The sequence below is a fragment of the Leptopilina heterotoma genome, unplaced genomic scaffold (genome assembly GCF_015476425.1).
Source record: "Leptopilina heterotoma isolate Lh14 unplaced genomic scaffold, ASM1547642v1 Lhet_47, whole genome shotgun sequence".
Taxonomy (NCBI): Eukaryota; Metazoa; Arthropoda; class Insecta; order Hymenoptera; family Figitidae; genus Leptopilina; species Leptopilina heterotoma.
The window spans coordinates 3,562,714-3,581,874 of record NW_025111098.1 but is presented as its reverse complement, the minus strand read 5'-3'; the positions used below and the strand labels follow the sequence as shown (position 1 = coordinate 3,581,874).

At 31.2% G+C, this 19,161-nt stretch overlaps 1 protein-coding gene across 4 annotated transcripts in view; it reads right to left on the bottom strand.

Annotated features, from left to right (window-relative positions):
* The window catches only part of LOC122507463 (teneurin-m), a 312,536-nt gene that overhangs the window by 238,190 nt on the left and 55,185 nt on the right, over nt 1-19,161 (bottom strand). For all 4 annotated transcript variants that reach the window (XM_043620183.1, XM_043620184.1, XM_043620185.1 and 1 more), the window contains exon 2: nt 14,824-15,006. In XM_043620183.1, the coding sequence (XP_043476118.1) occupies nt 14,824-15,006 (183 nt within the window). The remainder of the gene's footprint in view (nt 1-14,823; nt 15,007-19,161) is intronic.

Genomic DNA, 19,161 nt, shown 5'->3' with positions numbered 1-19,161 from the left:
TGCGGGGGAAAATTTTGTATTTATTATCGTTTCAAAAGTTTTTCGTAATCAGCGAAAACCCTCTAGTAACGAGTTTTAAATCCGATAAATTTTAGAAAATTTTATTCGCCATATTGGATCCGCTATTTTGAATTTTCAAACTCTAAAATCGGATTCGTAATCAGCGACCCCGAAAACCCCAGAGTAAATAGTTTTAAGTGAATCCGATGAATTTTAGAAAACTTCGTCCGCTATATTGGATCCGCTATTTTGAATTTTTTAAATCTAAAATCGTTTTCATAATCAGAGACCCGGAAAACCTCTGAGTAATAAGTTTTAAGTGAATCCGATGAATTTGTGAAAATGCCCGCCATATTGGATCCGCCAATTTGAATTTTTTAAATCTGATATCGGATTCGTAATCAGCGACCCCGAAAACCCCTGAGTAACAAGTTTCAAGTGAATTCAGTCGATTTTTAATTTTAATGTTCGTGATATTGGATCCGCCATTTTGAATTTTCGAAATCTGATATCGGATTTGTAATCAGCAACTTTAAATACAATAGTATGCTCGTTTGCGCAAATTTTAGTTTTCTAAAAAGTTGTCGACATTTTGAGCCCACTTATGAGATTTTGGTTTTGACTGCGAAGGGGTTAAGTGAATTTTTATTTATCCAGATTTAGAGGGTGAGCATATTTTTTCTACATAATAAAAATAGAAAATGAAGTATAGGAGAGAAGTGACTAGTCAGACAGAAGTTTTTTCGGAACCAAAAATAAAAATAAGTAGGGAAGACTAGGTGCGGTTGTTACGCTGTGCAGTTGTTACAAATGGAATATCTCAGAAACAGTAAATTATAGAGATGGGGTTCCCAAGGGAAAAATGTTTAGTTTTTATGTACGAACTGTCTGCAATATGTTTAAAATTATATGCAAGCTTTACCCAAGTAGAAATATCCGGAGTTAGGACGGAGTTAAACACTTTCGGAACCCGATCAGTACTGGGAGTATACTGACTCCAAAACCGAATCAGTAATACGTCGGAGTTAAAAAAGTATTAAAATCAGTACTGGCAGAAAACTGGCATTACACCAAATCAGTACTGCGAAGGAGTTAAAAAACAAACAAAATTTGTTATAATGGCATTAAACCGGCCACTATTAATAACAACAACATCGTTTGATTTATTAACTATTAAAATATTTTTCAATATTTTTAAAAACATTATTCATCGACAATAACATCAGACACTTAATTAATATATTATTAATTATTAATTAATAGGTATATCATAATAATAAATTATTATTTATTAATTATTTTTACTATTATGTATTATTAATAATAAAATTTAAAAAATTTTTTTTAAATGTATAAATATATACATTTTTTATTATTATTTTAATAAATAATCAAATTATAAATAATTAAATAATTTAAAAATAATAAATAATTAAATTAATAATTTGTACCATATTTTTATGCTATACCTACACTGAGAGACCTTTGAGACTGTAGCGGAACAGCGTATGTGACAGCAGCTCCACTATGGTTTTGGTGCGCTGCGGTAAAATTTTGGGCGCATGACAGTCCCAAATGTTGGTGAGCTACACTCACCGAAGTAGTGGGAATACCGCCTTTGGTTTGCAGCTGAACAACTTTGGGACTGTCACGTGCCCAAGATTTTACCGCAGCAACCCAAAAGTATAGTCCTGTAGCGTTCCTCCAAAATGGTCAGTAGCAGCCTATCGAAAGTCTGCTGCTGACCCAAAGGTCTCTCAGTCTCAATTAATATATAATGTGAATGTCTTGTTAAAATGTATATAAATATGTAAAACATATATTTATAATAATTTTTCTTTAAATAAATATAATATACAGTGAATTCATTATTATAGCACCGTATATATCCTTCCCATAGATCAAAAGGAAGTTTAAGTACAATCACTTCCAAGCTTGCGTAACTGTGCGGTTAGTGTATTCGACTTGCGTCCTCTAGGTCTAGGGTTCGATCCCCCTTGAGTGCGATATTTTTCCGTCTTAGTTCTTAGTGTTTAGTGTATAATTCGCAACAGTGTTACATAAAATATAAATTTAAATAATTATAAGCAATAATAATAATTTAGTAATTAATTAAAATAAATAAGATTGTATAAATTAATGAAAAAAAAGAAATTTTTTTTTAAACTTATTTCAATAAAAGCAATTTCGCTAATTATTTACATTTTTATTGGTACTCATAAAAGTTTATTTACTACAGAAATATTAATAATAATTATTAGTATTCAATAAATTACTCCTTTTTCTTTAATAATCAAATAACAAATTAATATAAGCTTCTAAAGGTAAAATTTGTTTTACACGGAGAGACCGAGATTACTAATTTTTGTATAAAATCACACTAGAATTTACTATTTTCACATTGCAACCACCGGAAATAAGGGGACTTTTTGTATTTTTTACTATTTTCTACACTAAGTCACTAATCCCGACAAATGTTCACCAAATTAGCAAAGTTTCTTACTATTTCGTCCAATAGTTCCAAACAACTGTAGTAAACTCAGAAGTATTGTGTACGTAAAATTACTACAGTCGTTTGTAAATGCAGAAAGAAAGAGTGAAAGAAAAAATACGGATTTTTGTCGCCGGTTTCCCGTCAATTCTTGACTAATGGAGACAAACTGGAAGGATTTTTACATACACAGACACACACACACTTATATATTTGAAGACACACACATGTTTATTTCACTTATATATATAGACGCGGTTAATTAATACACTAATACACAACTGCACGCACGACAACGAATTTCACTGAAAGTATACATCTTTGTTTCCTTATATATTGAATGATGAAAATTTACAGCACTTACGAGAAAGCAGTTTACTTTTAACAACTTATTATAAGACATAGTTCTTGGGACAGGAATAAATGCAAAGTTTATTAATTTATAATGGTCAATTTCTGAGATACCGAACGACCTACGTTTCACTTTATATTTAATTATTGTAGATAATATCCAAATTTATTTTACATACGCGAAACATAGTCACTGTCAATGATCGGATGGCATCGGCTCATTTACGGAGATTGACGAAGTTAGCAACCAATAGAAATGCAGGCGCCATATGACTGCACTCGCTAGCCACACTTGCTCACCAAAAATTACTACAGTGGATAGAAGGTTTTAGTGGAAAATGTTTTCATTTGTCAGATTTTGTCTAATTAAATTAGAGAAAACTATAATCAATTTTTGCTACATTTACAACTCTTACAAAAAATATTAAAACTTGCTATTTCAATGTAGCAAATTTATCTATTTCTTTTGTAAATTTATCTAATTCTGTAGCACATTATGCTAAAAGTCCCCTTATTTCCGGTCATTGCAACCATTTTTAGTAATTTTTACGAATGTGGGTCTCTCCGTGTAGAGAACGCGTTACAGCATTAAACAAAGGAAATTTTTAATATCATTTCTACGAGGTTTAAGCTTTAAGAAACTGCCTTGGTTGTCCACATTTAGTGTATACTTTTTTAATAAAGTGATTTATTGTAAAAAATGCACCTGTTGTGCAGTTGTTACAAGTTATGATTTCAACGGATATTTTTTCCAAAATTCAGCAGATTCGTTTGAAATGTAAAATATTGGTCGAATATGTAATCGCACTCATTTTTTATGAAAACTCTCATATTTTTTCTAAATTCGACTTCAAAATTAATAAAAAAAACCTTATTAAAAATTTTTTTCATTTCGAAACAATATTATACTTTAAAATTTGTTCTATATCTCGAATCTGGACACTTTTCTGAGTATTTTTAGTAAAAATTGAATTATCTTAGGCATATTTTAGAGGTCATTCGCTGTACTATAAGAATTACTTATAAGCATTAACGTGTAATTTTTTCTTAGAAATTGCAGGCCGTTAAACTTGGGCCAAAAAATTCAAAAAATTTCGAACAATTTTTTTGTACTAAAAACTATTCTAGAAAATATATATAACATTATATAGTAAAGATTATACAAGAAAATTTAATGAAAAAATACGCTTAAATTTTAAAAATTAATTTTCTGTTAATAAGATTGTTTCAAATTTTTCGGGTCCAAGTTTGGCGGCCTGCATTTTCAAGAAGAAAAAAATTATATGTTAATGTCTATAAGTAATTCTTAGTCATGTAAAGTTGGCACTACTTTTTTGGAAAATAAAAAATTTTACTAGAGTTCTGGGCACTTTGGCAATAGTTCTAGAGTTCTCTTACGATTATTTAAATAGTTCTGATGATTAACAATAAAAAAAGCGACAATGAAAAATCATAGTGCTAACTTTGCATAGCACTATGATTTTTGCAAAAAAGAGTTCTGACCTAATATTCTGAAAGAGAATAAAGAGTTCTAGAGTTCTCTACCAAAAAAAACAAGAGTTGTGCAAAATTTCAAAAGTTATTAACAAATTAAAAAAAGATATGAAAATAATATTTTGCAAGTTCTGAATAGAGTTCTGGCATCGTTGCGAAGAGTTCTATAAGTATGTCTTATGACATTTTGTTCTAAATCCAAAATAAAAAAAGTTACAGGGCTTTGAAATTATCATAAATTTTCAAAATTTTAAAATTCAGAGTTCTGAGAGTTCTGAAAAGAGTTCTGGCATCATCATAAAGAGTTCTGTAAGTATTCCTAATGACATTTTGTTTTAAATCCAAAATCAAAAAAGTTACAGGACTTTGCAATTTTCAAAAATTTTCAAAATTTGAAAATTCAGAGTTCTGAGAGTTCTGAAAAGAGTTCTGGCATCATCATAAAGAGTTCTGTAAGTATTCCTAATGACATTTTTCTTTATACAAAAAATCCAATTGTTACAGGACTTTGAGAATTACAAAAAAATTTCAAAATTTCAAAATTTAGAGTTCTGAGATTTCTGAAAAGAGTTGTAGCATTGTTATAAAGAGTTCTATAAGTATTTCTAATGATATTTTACTCTGAACGCAAAATACAAAAAGTTAGAGGACTTTGAAGATTTCAAGAAATTTAAAAAATTAAAAATTCAGAATTCTGAGAATTTAATGTTTAATAATTTTGAGGCAATCATGTTGCACTTTCCTCAAACAGTTAAGGGGTTAAAGTCCTGTAATTTTTTTAGATTTTGGGCTTAGAGAAAAATGTCATTAGAATTGCTTCTAGAACTCTTCGCAATGATGCCAGAACTCTAATAAGAACTTTCAGAAATCTGAATTCTAAAGTTTTGAAATTTTTTGAAAATTTCAAAGTCCTGTAACTTTTTTGATTTAGGATTTAAAACAAAATGTCATTAGGAATACTTATAGAACTCTTTATTATGATGCCAGAACTCTAATCAGAACTCTAAATTTTTAAATTTTTTGAAAATTTTAAAGTTCTGTAATTTTTTGGATTTTAGATTTAAAACAAAACGTCATTAGAAATACTTCTAGAACTCTTCGTAATGATGCCAAAACTCTAATCAGAAATCTCAGAACTCTAAATTTTGAAATTTTGAAAATTTTTGAAAATTGCAAAGTCCTGTAACTTTTTTGATTTTGGATTTAAAACAAAATGTCATTAGGAATACTTACAGAACTCTTTATGATGATGCCAGAACTCTTTTCAGAACTCTCAGAACTCTGAATTTTAAAATTTTGAAAATTTATGAAAATTTCAAAGCCCTGTAACTTTTTTGATTTTGGATTTAGAACAAAATGTCATAAGACATACTTATAGAACTCTTCGCAACGATGCCAGAACTCTATTCAGAACTTGCAAAATATTGTTTTCATATCTTTTTTTAATTTGTTAATAACTTTTGAAATTTTGCACAACTCTTGTTTTTTTTGGTAGAGAACTCTAGAACTCTTTATTCTCTTTCAGAATATTAGGTCAGAACTCTTTTTTGCAAAAATCATAGTGCTATGCAAAGTTAGCACTATGATTTTTCATTGTCGCTTTTTTATTGTTAATCATCAGAACTATTTAAATAATCGTTAGAAAACTCTAGAACTATTGCCAAAGTGCCCAGAACTCTTGTAAAATTTTTAATTTTTCAAAAAAGTAGTGCCAACTTTACATGACTGTAATTCTTATAGTATAGCAAATGACCTTTAAACCCTAAGATGATTAAAAAGCGTTCATTATTTTAGAAGTTATTCAAATTTTTGTAAAACATTGAAAATGACGATTTTTTGAAAATATTTAAGTAAATTATTTGCCAAACATCTTCTGCAATATTTTGTTCTTTTCAAAATTTTATCATCTTTAAAAACTAAATCACCTGAAAAATTGCATTGAAATATTTATTTTGGACTTTTATGTTTTTATTGTTTTACAAGGATTTTCAAGAATAAATTATGAAAAATATTTTTTTAATTATTGTGTGGGATTGGTACTTTGACTCCAAAAAAAAACTTTGCATCAAATTAAAATGAATAAATAATACAAAGCTTTTTGTAAAATGAAGCATTTCACGGAGAAAAATGGAAAAATGATTTATACAGTCAGTGTAGTACTTCTTTATAGAATAATATGTGACAGGTACACACTATAGTATTAGAAGTTTCATAGCTGAACACTTTGGGACTCAACACAAGTTATCCCATTCATCAGCTTAAACAAGACTGCAACTATTAACTATTAACTATTATGCAGTGCAGTTATGTTAATTAAATTATTAAATATTGCTGTGAGAATATTAATTATACATTTCATTCAAGGTCAATTCACTATTTTGTACACGAAAAAAAAAGAATAATCAAATTTACCATGAGGAGTGTCAAACTTGAAAAAGGTTAAGAAAAAATTAATGTTTTTTATTTATATATTATTAAATTCTAATAACCGTATCAAATTTAAACTAGTTGACAATATTATTTATTCAATATTATGAATATTGTTGACATCCATACTTACACTGAAAAAAATACATGAGACATTTTCAACTACATCCCCTTAGTAGAGTAAAAAGTAATAAAACGAACTACTTTTTTAGTTAGTCTGGCTACTTTTGATACTTATTTTAACTGTTTTATGTACTTAAAAATTATTAATTAAATTAATGTAATTTTACAGTTAACTTTGTAACTGCAGATATGTTATAGAAATGACTACAGAAAGTAGTAGATTCTACTACTTAAAGTAGTTCGATAGACTAATTTTGTAGTAGTTTTTACTTCTTCTAGGAGTTGAATTATTTTCCATGTAATTTATGTTATAGATTTTTATAGAAGATTATCAACTGTGAAAAGTTGTAAATGCAACTACTTTAAGTAGTAAAATTAACTACAGTTATCAGTTGAACTGTGTCTGGAATGCCTATAAGTATTAAGCAACTCATCGAAGCGGGCGAGCGTGGTTAGGTGGTTAGGTTATCGGTTTACGAATGTTAGGGTCGAGCGTTCAACTCCCGACGTTTAGAGATTTTTCTCCGTTAGGTATATAGACATTAAATAAATAAGGTATAGGTAAACAAAAGTGGGTAGGGGGAAATATAAAAAAATACAACTCGATAATATTTATAATAAATTATAAATAATTTTATTTTACCATTTTCAGTAGTTACTTTATTACTGAGTTATCTTAGTAACTTTAACTACATATCAGCAGTTAATTCTACTGCAAAACTGTCATTGGTTCCTATTTAACTAAGAAAAGTAGTTAATGCAACTGTATTATCACTTCATTCAACTACATATCTGATAATTAATGTAAGTTCAAAATTATCTTTGGGGACTTATTGAACTAAGGAAAGTAGTTAAAAAGTAGTCAAATCTACTAAGAATTTTTTTCAGTGTACATTAATTACAAAGTCAAATTCACGCATGATCTAATTTATTTCATTGGTAAGGGATGTTTCTTAAATAGGAAATTTCCCCCATCGATTGCGTAGCCGAGAGACTTAATGTAAAAGCGTGCGATTTATAATTATACGTATATTTAGTTGTATGGTTAGGTAGGTGTTCAATCCCGTATGATTGTAAGATTTTCCGATGTATTTAGTTGTTAATTGTAAGTATGAAGATGTGTGAAGAATAGAACTTGTGAATTAATGAATATGAATATATAAAGAGTGCATTTAATCATTTTTTAATGATTGGTTATTGTTTTTTTTATATAAAATTGACGAAGTGAATAAAAGGAAACACTCGTTTCGCGTCGCGTCGGCCATTTATTTTTACAGGTTCCGCGCCTGCGTTCCTTTATTGTGAAAATTTCGAAGTAGAGGAATGAGTCCAGTTTCTCTACTATGCACACTGCAGCACGCCTTATAATCTTCGCCTGTGTTTCAATGCTCTTTTCAGTAACATTTGGAACTAAGGCCCTCTATACACTATACGCAATACCCTAAAATGCTTGATGGAAATGAATTAATGTACTTTTACTGGACTGAGTCCTGTTTTTTCAATATTGACTCCCAGTTTTTCAAACTCCATTTTTCTCCGTGTTGGGGAATTGTGGGCCACTTTTTTTAGGGGTAGTATTTATTGCTTGTTTTTGGCGATTTAATTGCAAATATTATTAAAATCACTCATACTTAGTTATAGTAATTTAACAAAAACAATTCGTTTCATTGCGATTCATGCGATAAAGCTGTTTACTTAAAAATTTGTAATTAATTAATTGAGGCCTTGGATCCAATAACTCGCCCGACGCTCGGAGGAACGCGCAACTGCCAGTCAGTGAGCAGTGAGCGCCTCTGGGCCACTCACTGCTACCCGACTGGTATTAGCGCGTGCTTCCGAGCGTCGGGCGAGTTAATGGATCCAAGGCCTCAATTGTGATTCCGATTAATTTCATTTTCTTACATACTTTTTCTTTTCGAATTTTAAACTAATAATTAAACATTTTTAACATTTTTAATATTTCTAACCATGTAATAAATATGTTTCATCGTTATTTTTGATTTTGAACTCAATTTAGGCAGTGGCCCACAATTCCCCAACATTTTTCAAAATCATAAAATTGCACTCTTTGGTAAAACTGAAATTTCTTTAAGATAAGTGATAATTTTGGGAAACTAACTATGATATATGTTAGTTTATACCTCCCACTGACACGAAAAATTTGAAAAAAAAAATTTTTTGTGTAAGATATTGAGCTAAAAAAAGTGTGGCCCACAATTCCCCAATCTCCCCTACTTAAAACCACTAAGTATTATGAAATTTTATAAAAAATTGTAGAGGGGGGAGGGGGTTGAAAAAAATTAAACTTTTTTTTTAAATTAATAATTTTGTTTATTTTTTTTCAAAAAGGTACCTTTTTTTCCAACGAGCCCAATATGAAGTATTTTGGATAAATTGACGATTTATAAAGAAATATTTATAAAAATAAATTAACAAATAAATATCATTTATAAAAATAAAGATAAAGTGTTAGTTTTTTTAAAACAAATGTTTATGTAATTCTACATTTAAAAAAATGTATTCCAGTTATTTTAAACGATTGTTTAAATAAAATATTCAATACCTTATGTGTGTATCACTCTTGATTATTGATAATAAAATAATAAGAAATTATTCAGGTAAAAAAGAAATCATCTCTTCTTACATCAAAAATGTAAAAATTAAAAAAATCTACTTTAGAAAATGTCAAAAAATATTAAGCCGAGAAGTTAGTTAATCAAAAAAAATTTTAATTTTCAAAAAAAGGTTTAAATTTTGAATTTTTTTAAAAAAAATTTTTACCATTTGAAACACAGAAAAAACCTATACTCAAAATGAGTATCATATGATACTAATTTTGAAGTGCAACAAAAATGATACCCCTTCGACTCATTCTGAGTTTCTGGGGAAAAGACTCAAAATGAGTAAAAAGCGGTATCATTTTGGGTTTATGATAAAATTACAATAACATTGGAATAACTGGGAATAATTCATAAAAATTTGGTCTCGAAATGAGTAATTGACAGCTTCAAGTGACTCGAAATGTGTAATCGACAACTTCAAGTGACTCGAAATGAGTAATCGGCAACTTCAAGCGACTCAAAATGAGTAAAATGACATATGGTTGCCCATCCCTGTCAGTCAATTCACAAATGTCTAACCTAAAAATTCGTTTTTCATTTCTCATAAATGCGATAAATCGACTTCAAGTATTAATGTTTTGACAAGTGCAAAGTGTTTATTCATTATAAACAATTATTTTAATTGATACTAGCGTCATATTTCTCGCTCGCTCGGAAGACATTTTACTTATTTATTTCCACTTACATAAATTTTTATTATTATACATTATTATTATAATATTTAATTTTTATTATTTACTTAATAGCATCTTTATTGTTAAATTATTATATATAACTATAATTTATTTATTTAAGTGACAACGGACTTACAAAAATATAATTATATATATATATAATTATAATTACCTATTATAATATAATTAAATAATATTAATTAAATTGATTCAATTAATTTTAAATTATTGTTATTATTTTCTATTGTTTAAATAATGTTAATTTTTTTATGGCAAAATTAAACATTTTCAAATAATTATTTTCTATAAACCCTCGTTCGGTTGTATTTCAACTTTTTTGCTTTTATTTATTTGATTTAAGTAAATATTTACTTGAGGGCAGTTCCATACGAAAAGCAAATGGTGGATAACCGATTTTTCTTAAATTTGGTAATTTTGTAGTATTTGGGATACTAAATAACTGTGCCAAATAGTTTTGCAAAAAAAATTTTTTTTTCAAGATATTTAGATTTGAAAAATTGGTAACTGAAAAAATGATTTTTTTTTGAGAATTTTTATTTCAAAAACTATTGATTCTACGAGAAAAAGTCATTTATTCAAAATTGTAGAGAAAATGTGAATTTTTTATAATATTAAAAAAAAAGTTAAGAAAAGTTAAACTTTCAATAATTTGTTTAAACAATAATTTTTTATTGTTAAAAAAATATGCTAAGGACATCATGGAATTTCCTAAAAAAATTATTTTTTAAAAATTTAAACCTTCTTTAATAAGTGGTTAAATTTTTAAAGTGCTTTTTGATGTTTTTTAAAAAAAAATTTTTGAAGTTTGCGCTACGAGTTTTTGTGCGTTGCGCTAACTAAGCAGCGCCTATATCAGTGTATTTTAAAAGTTGATATGACATTTACTGCTCTCCCCTAATACATTTATTAATTATATACGTATATATTATTATTATAAACAGTTTAACAATATATTTTTAACTTTTTTATAAACATTATTTTCCTTTTTTAACCCATTAATGGTCATATGGGCACAGGAACGCAGATATAAAAAAGTAATTATTGGGATCCTGACATGGGGTTTAATGATATTTTTTGACGTTAAAAATTTTGTTTAAAAAAAATTTTTTAAACAATTTGATATAAACAAATGAAGAAAAATTGATTTTCCTAAAAAACTGATAACTCCATTCGATTCTACGCAAAAAATTACTACGAAAACGTATATTACATAATTTTAAAAAAAAGACATATTTTTGTAAAAATGTTATAAACAATTAGCCTGCATTTATACTGTTTGAGGTCTAAGGATAGTTTTTGAGGTAAAAATTTTGTTTAAAAAATTTTTAACGTCATAAACTCTCCTGATTAAGCTAATTTTGTTTAAAAAAATCTTTAACTTCAAAAACGATCCTTATACCTCATACAGTATGAATGCAGGCTAATCGTTTATAACCCAGATGCGAATTTAGGTTGGCCGCCAGAGTTTGAAGGTTGGCCCAAGGTTGGCCTAACTTTGGCAAGCGAAGTTTTGGTTGCCAGAGTTTGCCCAACTTTGCCAAGTACTAGTGCCTACAGTTGGCCCGACTTTGCAAGCCAACCATTAAATGCAGAGTTTAACCAACCGTCGGGCCAACTTTGGCGACAAAGGTTGGCACAACTCATCAAAACGTAGTTTAAAAGACTTTCAGTTTCGGTTGGCCCGACGGTTGGCAAAACTCAAGAAAAACAGTATAATTGACTTATAGTTTTTTGGTCGGCCGAACTCTGGGCCACGGTTGGCCCAACGGTTGGCAAAACTCTAGAAACGCAGTTTCATTGAGTTAAACTTTCTTGGTCGGCCAAACTCTGGGCCACGGTTAGCCCGACGGTTCTCTCTAAATTTGAATCAGCGAAAAGTCGCTGATTCACCAGCCCAGAGTATGCAGCTGATGAAATAGCGTATATACACTGATAAAACAGCGTATATGCACTGATTTTCCAGCGTATATACGCTGTTTCATCAGCTGCATACTCTGGGCTGGTGAATCAGCGACTTTTCGCTGATTCAAATTTAGAGAGTTGGCAAAACTTTGTGAAACGCAGTTTAATTGACTTACATTATTTTGGTCGGCCGAACTCTGGGCCACGGTTGGCCCAACGGTTGGCAAAACTTTGTCAAATGCAGTTTAAATGACTTAAACTTTCTTGGTCGGCCGAACTCTGGGCCACGGTTGGCCCGACGGTTGGCAAAACTATGTCAAATGCAGTTTAAATGACTGAAACTTTCTTGGTTGGCAGAACTCAGGGCCACGGTTGGCCCGACGGTGGGCAAAACTTTGTGAAACGCGGTTTAATTGACTTGATTTTTCTTGGTTGGCCGAACTCTGGGCCACGGTTGGCCCAACGGTTGGCAAAACTTTGTCAAATGCAGTTTAAATGACTTAAACTTTCTTAGTCGGCCGAACTCTGGGCCACGGTTGGCCCGACGGTTGGCAAAACTATGTCAAATGCAGTTTAAATGACTGAAACTTTCTTGGTTGGCAGAACTCAGGGCCACGGTTGGCCCGACGGTGGGCAAAACTTTGTGAAACGCGGTTTAATTGACTTGATTTTTCTTGGTTGGCAGAACTCAGGGCCACGGTTGGCCCGACGGTGGGCAAAACTTTGTGAAACGCGGTTTAATTGACTTGATTTTTCTTGGTTGGCCGAACTCTGGGCCACGGTTGGCCCGACGGTGGGCAAAACTTTGTGAAACGCGGTTTAATTGACTTGATTTTTCTTGGTTGGCAGAACTCAGGGCCACGGTTGGCCCAACGGTTGGCAAAACTTTGTCAAATGCAGTTTAAATGACTTAAACTTTCTTGGTCGGCCGAACTCTGGGCCACGGTTGGCCCGACGGTTGGCAAAACTATGTCAAATGCAGTTTAAATGACTGAAACTTTCTTGGTTGGCAGAACTCAGGGCCACGGTTGGCCCGACGGTGGGCAAAACTTTGTGAAACGCGGTTTAATTGACTTGATTTTTCTTGGTTGGCCGAACTCTGGGCCACGGTTGGCCCAACGGTTGGCAAAACTTTGTCAAATGCAGTTTAAATGACTTAAACTTTCTTGGTCGGCCGAACTCTGGGCCACGGTTGGCCCGACGGTTGGCAAAACTATGTCAAATGCAGTTTAAATGACTGAAACTTTCTTGGTTGGCAGAACTCAGGGCCACGGTTGGCCCGACGGTGGGCAAAACTTTGTGAAACGCGGTTTAATTGACTTGATTTTTCTTGGTTGGCAGAACTCAGGGCCACGGTTGGCCCGACGGTGGGCAAAACTTTGTGAAACGCGGTTTAATTGACTTGATTTTTCTTGGTTGGCCGAACTCTGGGCCACGGTTGGCCCAACGGTTGGCAAAACTTTGTCAAATGCAGTTTAAATGACTTAAACTTTCTTGGTCGGCCGAACTCTGGGCCACGGTTGGCCCGACGGTTGGCAAAACTATGTCAAATGCAGTTTAAATGACTGAAACTTTCTTGGTTGGCAGAACTCAGGGCCACGGTTGGCCCGACGGTGGGCAAAACTTTGTGAAACGCGGTTTAATTGACTTGATTTTTCTTGGTTGGCCGAACTCTGGGCCACGGTTGGCCCAACGGTTGGCAAAACTTTGTCAAATGCAGTTTAAATGATTTAAACTTTCTTGGTCGGCCGAACTCTGGGCCACGGTTGGCCCGACGGTTGGCAAAACTATGTGAAACGCAGTTTAATTGACTTACATTATTTTGGTCGGCCGAACTCTGGGCCACGGTTGGCCCGACGGTTGCAGCTTTAATATACATTTTGCGTTATGCACTCCCATGTGAGCGTAGCGTAGTGGTCAGTGTATAAGTCTTCGGTGCGTTAGGTTAGGAGGTCGATCCCAGCGAGCGTTAGATATTTTCGAAAATGTATGTATGAGATTGTGTTTAATAATAATAGGTAAAGGTTATATCTGATGTTCCCGCTAATAATAACCTGTTAATTGTTTAAATAATTTAGTTTTTTAATAATTTTTTACCTTTGGCTGTTGAAGTTGGCCAAACTTTAAAAATTGTGGTTGGCCCAACTTACGCATCTAAAGTTGTGCAAACTTTGGCGTCAGTCTTTGGACCAACCATTGAAATGTATAGTTGGCACAACATATGCATTGTAAGTTGGGCCAACTTCCTTATGAGTTGTCGGGCCAACCATCGTTGCCATTAGACGGCGAACCGTTATCATCTGTATGGTTGGCCCAACCTCTGGCACGAGAAGTTGGACCGACTTTGTAAAAGTTACCATTACTTGACTACTGAATTTTTTTTTTAAGGGGCCAGAGCGACTTTAATGTATACGCTACTGCCACAACTTTTCGACTCCCTTATGGCCCCTCGCCCGCCCCATCTACAAACGACGTAAACAAGTGACCACTGATCGGGTGACCGCTGATCGGGCTTGCAGTGTATTCATAAAATGAAAATTTTTGTGAAGAAGCAAAGTTATCAGGAAATTAAAACAAAAATTTCAACATATTGCAGCAGTTTTTATATTTTTATTTATAATAATAATGTAATAAATTATATTTTATATTGTCAACGGCTTTTATTTTTTTATTATTATTTGTACTGAAATGACCAAAAATTGTTTAAAAATATACGTACTTGGTATGTTGTAGAAATTTCCAGATGGTGAGCGTATTAAGCAAGATGGTTCTAAATCAGGATCACGTTCATGATCACTGGTAGTTTGATTTCCTGGTAACCTTCCATTAAGACGGCTCATTGTCGGATTTCGGGGGGGTACGTTGGGTGGTCCTCGTGACGCCGTACTGTCCAACATACACCCTGTATTGCAGAAAATTATATAATTATATTAGTTTTTTATATAAATAATTAAATTTTCAAAAGTTTGTTTGATGTTTTGTCCCATATAATAAATTTAATAATAGTTTAGTGATTGCCATTTTTTTAGGACATCAAATGTGTATAAAACATTTACGTTTCGAAACCGGTACCGGTCTTCTCATCAGAATTTATTTAATCTATAAAATAATACATATTCTCAATATCACTCATATACTTAACTTTTAATTTTTAACATAGCTATTTTAATTTTTAGTTTTTTAAAAAAATTTTAATATTATTACATACCATAGAATATGACTAGAGCTGTGCAAAATTCGAACCGAACCGAGTTTAGTTCGGTTTTGGGGCGCCGAAATGTCGAATGTCGAATATTCGACATTCGAACTAGAATGTCGAATATTCGACATTTTAGCGTACTAAAACCGAACAAAACTCGGTTCGGTTCGAATTTTGTAGTAACTCGAATGTCGAATATTCGACATTCGAACTGGGCTAGTTCGAATGTCGAAAAACCGACATTCGAACTAAGCTAACTCGAATGTCGAATTTTCGACATTCGAACTAGGCGAAAAAATTCGAACAGTTCGGTTCGAATTATTTTGCACAGCTCTAAATATGACATAATTTAAATTTGGGTATGAATGTGAATGAATCCCAATGCAAAAAATGCAACCTTATTGTTATTACATATGGGGCATTCCAGGCCAAATCGAAAATTATTTTGCTTTTGCATCTCAAAATTTTTTTAAACATTTTTTTCTTTTAGTACTCTTTGAAATGAGCTACCTTGATTTTTTTCAAATTTTTTCATAAAGCGGTTCAGGAGATACAGATTTTTGAAAAATGACGTTTTTTACGTAAATTTTTTCTATAAATGCTTATAACTCGGTTAAAAATTGATCAAATTGGACGTTTTTATAATTAAAAGTTTTGTTTTCACGCGTAGTTTTTAATAAAAATATTTTTAAATAATTTACGATAAGATTTTTAAATTTTTAAAATAAAATTTCATTTTTAACAATGTATGTATTGATCAATTTTTTCAAAAATTTTTGTAAGAAACTAGCACTAAATTAACAATTTTCCAGCCTTGTCCGATCGTGGGCAAAAGATGGGATCTATTTATTTTGTAATTTTTAATTTTTATATACACAGTGGTGGCCAAATGACTAACTTGCCATTTGACAAAATAACACAAATTTTTCACAGCAAATGTGTTTTCAGACTGAGTCTCTCTAAACTTAACCTTCTTTCTGTGTAAAATTGTGATTTCGTCAAATGGTAAGTTAGGTCTACCGTTTTCACTGTGTATATAAAAATTAAAAAATTTTAAATAAAGAGATCCCATCGTTTGGCCACGATCGGACAAGGCTTAAAAATTGTAAATTTAGTGCTAGTTACTTACAAAAAATTTTGAAAAAATTGATCGATACATACATTGTGAAAAATGAAATTTTATTTTAAAAATTTTAAAATCTTATCGTAAAGTATTTAAAAATTTTTTAAAAATATTTTTATTAAAAACTACGCGTGAAAACAAAACTTTTCATTATTAAAACGTCCAATTTGATCAATTTTTGACCGAGTTATAAGCATTTAAAGAAAAAATTTACGTAAAAAACGTCATTTTTCAAAAATCTGTATCTCCTGAACCGCTTTATGAAAAAATTTGAAAAAAATCAAGGTAGCTCATTTCAAAGAGTAGGGTGATGTGGGGTGATGTGCAACGTTTTTTTCCTTTGGACGAAAAACATGTCAAATAATTAAATTTTTAAATATTTCAAAATTGAATGACTTAGAGGCATTATAATAGAATATTCCTGCATTATTAGATTTTCAGAATTTTAAATTTTTTCTACAAATTTTTCGCTTTTTCAAAAACGTCTGTTTTTGCATTTTCCAAAAAAGTTGGGGTGATGTGCAACACCAGTAAAATTCAGGTATGAAATGCATAAATATCGATGAAAATCTCTTTAATTATTAATCTTAGGCTTTTTCAATGCAAACTAATCGAAATCTACAAAAAAAAAATTTATTAAGGTAAGTTGACCTCTAAAAAGTGGAGATTTCATCAAAGAAGAAAAAAATTTTTTTGTTTAATTTTTTATTTATTCATAACTGAATAATGAATATAATTAAAGGAAAATAACTAAGCATTTTCTATTCATCATGTGAATCGCAGTAATGTCACGTAAAAAGTAGTTACGTCCACCCCAAAAAAAAGTGTTGCACATCACCCCAAATATGATATTTTGCGAAAAATGATTTGTACGCTATACAATGCAATGGAAACACAAAATATAAACAGATATTTAAAAACACTTAAAAACCAACAATAAACACATTCTTATCTATAAAATAAATTAAAACCCTTTACGAAACGACTAGAAATGTAAAGCGCGAGAAATATTTCCTTCTCGAAAAATTTAAGTCAATTTACGTACAGCAAACCTTGCTGCGAGCTGTCTCGTGAGTTTTATATCAAAAACAAATGAGGACACAAACAAATGGCAATACTTGGCTCCGTTCAATATCGAACTGTAGATCAGAAATCGGCGGTGTTGCACATCCCCCCATGTTTCACATCACCCCACATCACCCTTCTAAAAGAAAAAAAATGTTTAAAAAAATTTGAGATGCAAAAGCAAAATAATTTCCGATTTGGCCTGGAATGCTTCATATATTGGTCATACCAGATGTTTTTGGTTAATTTTAAGAAATTGCTAATATTTTTGCAACAGATGACCATCATGGCAACATTTATATATATGACCAATATATGTAACAACAATAAGGTTGCATATTTGCATTTGGATTCATTCACATTCATACCCAAATTTAAATTATGTCATATTCTATAGTATGTAATAATATTAAATTTTTTTTAAAAAACTAAAAATTAAAATACACTACCAGCGGAAATTGTGCGACCGTTAACACTTCGAGCTATTAAAAAACACACCCGCACAGAAACAGTGATAATTCCGTCAAAAATAAAGCTAGATGCTTTTTTCAAATTGCATCGGAAAGCTTATTAAATTTCCAATAAAATTACACTATTTTCATTTGTTTTGCATAAATAGGAAGCGAGATATCATGTTATAAACACAGTAGTATATTGTACAACAAGTACAGAAAGAAGCTGTTTTCCGACGAGTGCAAAGTTTGCTTCTCCGAGCGAAGCGAGGGCAGTAATTTGCACGAAGTCGGAAAATCTGCTTTCGTACGTGTTGCACATAGTACTTTGTGCAACACCTGTTTACCGAAAAAAGTAATTTTTATACTTTTCTAATCAATAAATATAGTTTTATGTTGATTATAGTGTATATTATACTGTTTACAGAAAAGTGTGCAGGAAAGTACACTTTCCTGCACACTTTTAAATGTGCAGAAATTGACCACTTTGTGCTGCATTTATGTTAAAGAAAAGTAGCTCTTTTCCAGCAGGTGTTGTACAAATTAATTTTACCAAGTACATACACTGCCGTCGGGAATTATCGGTACGGCTGCACGAGCACGGCCCAAAAACATACTAATCTTTAAACCACGATTTTTTTGTAAATACAAATGTCAGAAAATTGACAAATATACCATTCGAAAGATGCAGGAATTGAAAAAATTTCAACAAAAATTATATTTTTTAAAATTTCTTGTCAAATTTGTCGATTGATGCAATCTTTGTATAAATTATTAAAATTTTCAGTTATGTGTCATTAATCGTAAAATTTAATAATCTTTCGAATGGTATATTTGTCAATTTTCTGACTTTTGTATTTACAAAAAAATCGTGATTTAAAGATTGGTATGTTTTTGAGCCCTGCGCGTGCAGCCGTACCGATAATTCCCGACGCACCGAAAAAAATGCCTAGGACCCGTATACCAGGAATTGACTAGGTTTCTAGTTACGAGAGGAGCCAACTATAGAATCCTGGTCAAAGTAATAAGATTCAAGCATAGTTAAAGTGACCAGGAAAATTAGTCGATGTAATCAGGAAAAAATAGTCAAATTGACTAGGAGAATAATATTAGATTTACACTGTGTATCATAATTATTTGAAATTGCTAATCAAATTCTTATTATCAAATAAAAGAGAAAAACTAATTAAAAGAAAAAAGAAAAAAATTAATTATTGT